This window comes from Arachis ipaensis, chromosome B04 (assembly GCF_000816755.2).
Source record: "Arachis ipaensis cultivar K30076 chromosome B04, Araip1.1, whole genome shotgun sequence".
In the NCBI taxonomy this organism is placed as follows: domain Eukaryota; kingdom Viridiplantae; phylum Streptophyta; class Magnoliopsida; order Fabales; family Fabaceae; genus Arachis; species Arachis ipaensis.
In genome coordinates this window covers 129637548-129641012 of record NC_029788.2, presented here as the reverse complement: position 1 = coordinate 129641012, position 3465 = coordinate 129637548, and the positions used below count along the sequence as shown (strand labels likewise).

Genomic DNA, 3465 nt, shown 5'->3' with positions numbered 1-3465 from the left:
TCTGGTAATGAATTTCAGTGAGTACCATCTTTATGCTTTATTTGCCACTTCAACTTCAAGACTTATATATATATAAACTATTTCATAGATATTGTGGATTAATGGTATTAAAACACAAAGGGTGAGGTATATACATAAATATGTAGAATGTTACATGGAAATAGATTTGAGATCAGGCAAAAAAGGGGCATTAAAAGTTTGGTCAAGGAAAAAATGAAATTATAACTTGGAAGAGCTGAAATAGTAGTCAAAGATTTTTACCCTTAATTACCGAAAAGGTTTTTTTATAATTATTTTTTTATTTTTAATAAATAATTGCAAATTAATCACTTACTCTGTCTCTCTCTCCCTCTTTCTCCCTCTTTTCTCTTCAAATGTAGTAAAAATAATTTAAATAAAAAGATCATATAAATTTTTTTTTGAGCTGGTCAAAACACTTCATTAACATTTGATGCTTCAAATTAAAAAAGAAATTGCTTATAAAAATTTCATTTCAAGACATTAGTGTTAAGTGCTAACTCTCTTAGCTACTAATAGCCAAACTTCCAACAAAAATAAACAAAAGCAAAATACTAACAAACTAAAATAAAATGGAAACTAAAACAAAAAATAAGGTTAATTGGCCAGGTGAAATTAAAGCAAAAATCTTGATCTAACACTTGCTGCTTAGTATGAAAAGTTAGATTTTAAATAGGAAAAAAAAAGTCAAACCCAAAAAAAAGTGACAAAAAAAAGCTAGTAGTCAACAATGAACAAAAATCATCTAACACAAAAAGTAACCGTACAAGTACACAAGATTATCAGATAAATATATATACTAACCAGATCATGTACTATATTACCAGATCTGATACATCTAACAACATTACACTCTAAATATGAAATCAAATTCTCTCAAGAAATACATAAGAGCTTATAAGCTGAACCCCCACAGAAAAATTACAAAAATAATCATATTATTATATTAAACAAAAAAAAAACAAAAAACAAAGACAAGTAGATAACCATTCCTCCAATCAAATCAAGCAAATCCCAGAAAATCAAAAAACAAAAAATGAACATATATTAGCAAAGAACAAGAGTAGATCTCATCATAATAAAGAGATGAAAGAAGAAAAGAAAGATGAATACCTAGAGCTGCTACAAAACTCATAGAGTTTTCCTCTGTTGGAGAAGATGATGAGGGCAACCTCAGCATCACAAAGAACAGATAACTCATAAGCTTTCTTGAGAAGACCATTCCTTCTCTTTGCAAATGTGACTTGCCTGTTTATCTTGTTCTCTATCCTCTTCAACTCAACTCTTCCCCTTCCCATAACAAATTAAAATTAAAAATCCCCCCTTTAATTTCTATCTTTCTTTTTTGTCACTTATATTTATATATTGTTTCTATTTCTATCCAATATCTATCTGTTTCTTCCCTCACTTTTTTCTCTCCTTTCCTTCTCCTCTTGTTGGGGTTGCCTGATGGTGCTTCTTTTCAGACCAGTACCCAAGTGCAACCAAATTTGTGAAAAACAAGAGAAAGTTGGATACTTATTCAAGTTGAAACTTGAAACCCTAGTGAGAGAATTATAAGAGGAAAGAGCATGGACCAGAGAGAGAAATCTGATCCAAAAAGCATATTGTGATGAGTTTTTTTTATCTTGTATTGTCTTGTTTACATCTACTATCTCTTCTAACTTAGCTTTTTCTATTTTAGTCCACATGTTTTATTTGTACATACACCAAAAAAAAAATTAAAAATTAAAAAATTATAGAATAAATATAGGGAGCCAATGACCTAAGCGTACAATGTGTACAATGGAAGTTTATGAAGTATTAGAGATATGACCATTAGTGTTACATTGTCCTATCAGGTTACGCTTTTGGGATGAGTAGTTTCATGATATGGTATTAGAGTTCTAGATTCGATCCTTGGTGAACCCCTAAATCAGCTAAGCTTTTGGAATAAGTGGTTTTATAATATGAGATGTTTATTATCTCTGGTATCCGGATGATTATTTTGGATAGTATGAGTGATGTTCATTTTATTTATGGACCAAAAATTTAGTCCATTATACACATTGTACGCTTAAGCCATTAGCTCCCTAGCAGTACTCTTAAATTATTAAAATAATTCCTAAAATTTAGGTTGTATATTGATTTAATTTTTTAGATTCTAATTGTAATTGTTGATATTAATTATAAAAATATATATAATATATAATTAAGATCAATAATTAAAAATTATTTATACACTAGTACGACGGTACACTTGAAAATCTTCCAAAAATATTTACCGATGAGTTTTCTTCTTTTTAAGTTCCAATCTGAAAGAGAGAAAAATAATAACTGGGTGGGGCTTATTAGGGTTATAGGTACTTTCTATTTTCATGTAAAGTTCTTTTTCCCATGCTTTTTCATGTTAAGCTATTTTTGGAAAGAATACATGTTAAGCAAGCGCATACATGGCGCGTGTAAAACACCCCCACCATGTTTACCGTTGTTTGTGGCGCGTGGTGAGGTACGTGTTATGTTGTATCGTTTGGCATGTCATTTTCCACTCTCTCTCCTCTTCTTCTTCTTGTATTTGTATAGAGGCATGAGTATCAAAACTTCGTCACATACCTTAAAATGGATCTACACACGTGTCACTTTATTAATGGATTACATAGTTGCATTAGTTCTGTTTCATGCAAGTTAATAATGAGATCAATAAAGAAAACAATGTTTTAGTGATTGTGTCATTTGTATGGTGGGAAATTAAAACGGTGAGTGAAGTGATTCCAGCTTCAGTAGTGATGTAATGCACTGCAGTCACTTTTTTTCACTCAGTCATTCTTAAATTTTAGAGTGCAACCAATTTAGGTCAATTTATTTAATCTGTTTAAATAAATATTAAAAATTTAAATTTAGTTTTAATAAAATTTGGATTTATAATAAATTTTTAAACTAATTTTACTAATCCACTTAAATAAATATTAGGAATTATTAACATGTTGGATCGAAATATACCGTGGATAAAATAAAAAAATTGTAAATTGTAAAATTTTAAACAAAAATAAATGATAAAACAGATTTTAATTATTATTTTTGAGATATATAGATCATTTTTCACTCAAAGCTATATGGTTTTGAAGGATCAAATAACCTGTTTTCATAAAAAGAAATATTATTTTCAGCTAAAAACTATCTGTATCTTAAAAGTAAATAATTGTGGTTATTTTTATTTTTTGTTAAAATTTAACAGGTCTTTAAGAAAAATATACAAGATTAAATTAGATACTTACTCTTAAATTGGTGCGAAAATTACCTGACTTGGGTTTGAATTTTATTATTGACATGAGAATTATTTTGATAAATAATTTAATATAAGCATTTACATATGTGTGTCTAACGAATTTAAAGGTATATTTTCTGTAAATAAAATAATTGATGTTAAATTTATTTAAATTTTTAAATTAAAAAAATATTTGTTGTAAC

The 3465-nt window shown here is 28.1% G+C and overlaps 1 protein-coding gene across 2 annotated transcripts in view; it reads right to left on the bottom strand.

The window, feature by feature from the left end:
- The window catches only part of LOC107635470 (developmental protein SEPALLATA 1-like), a 5285-nt gene extending 3626 nt beyond the window's left edge, over positions 1-1659 (bottom strand). The window contains exon 1 of one of the 2 annotated variants that reach the window (XM_016338947.2): positions 1132-1659. In XM_016338947.2, the coding sequence (XP_016194433.1) occupies positions 1132-1316 (185 nt within the window). In that variant the 5' untranslated portion in view covers positions 1317-1659. The remainder of the gene's footprint in view (positions 1-1131) is intronic. The other variant, XM_016338945.2, reaches the window with a different exon arrangement.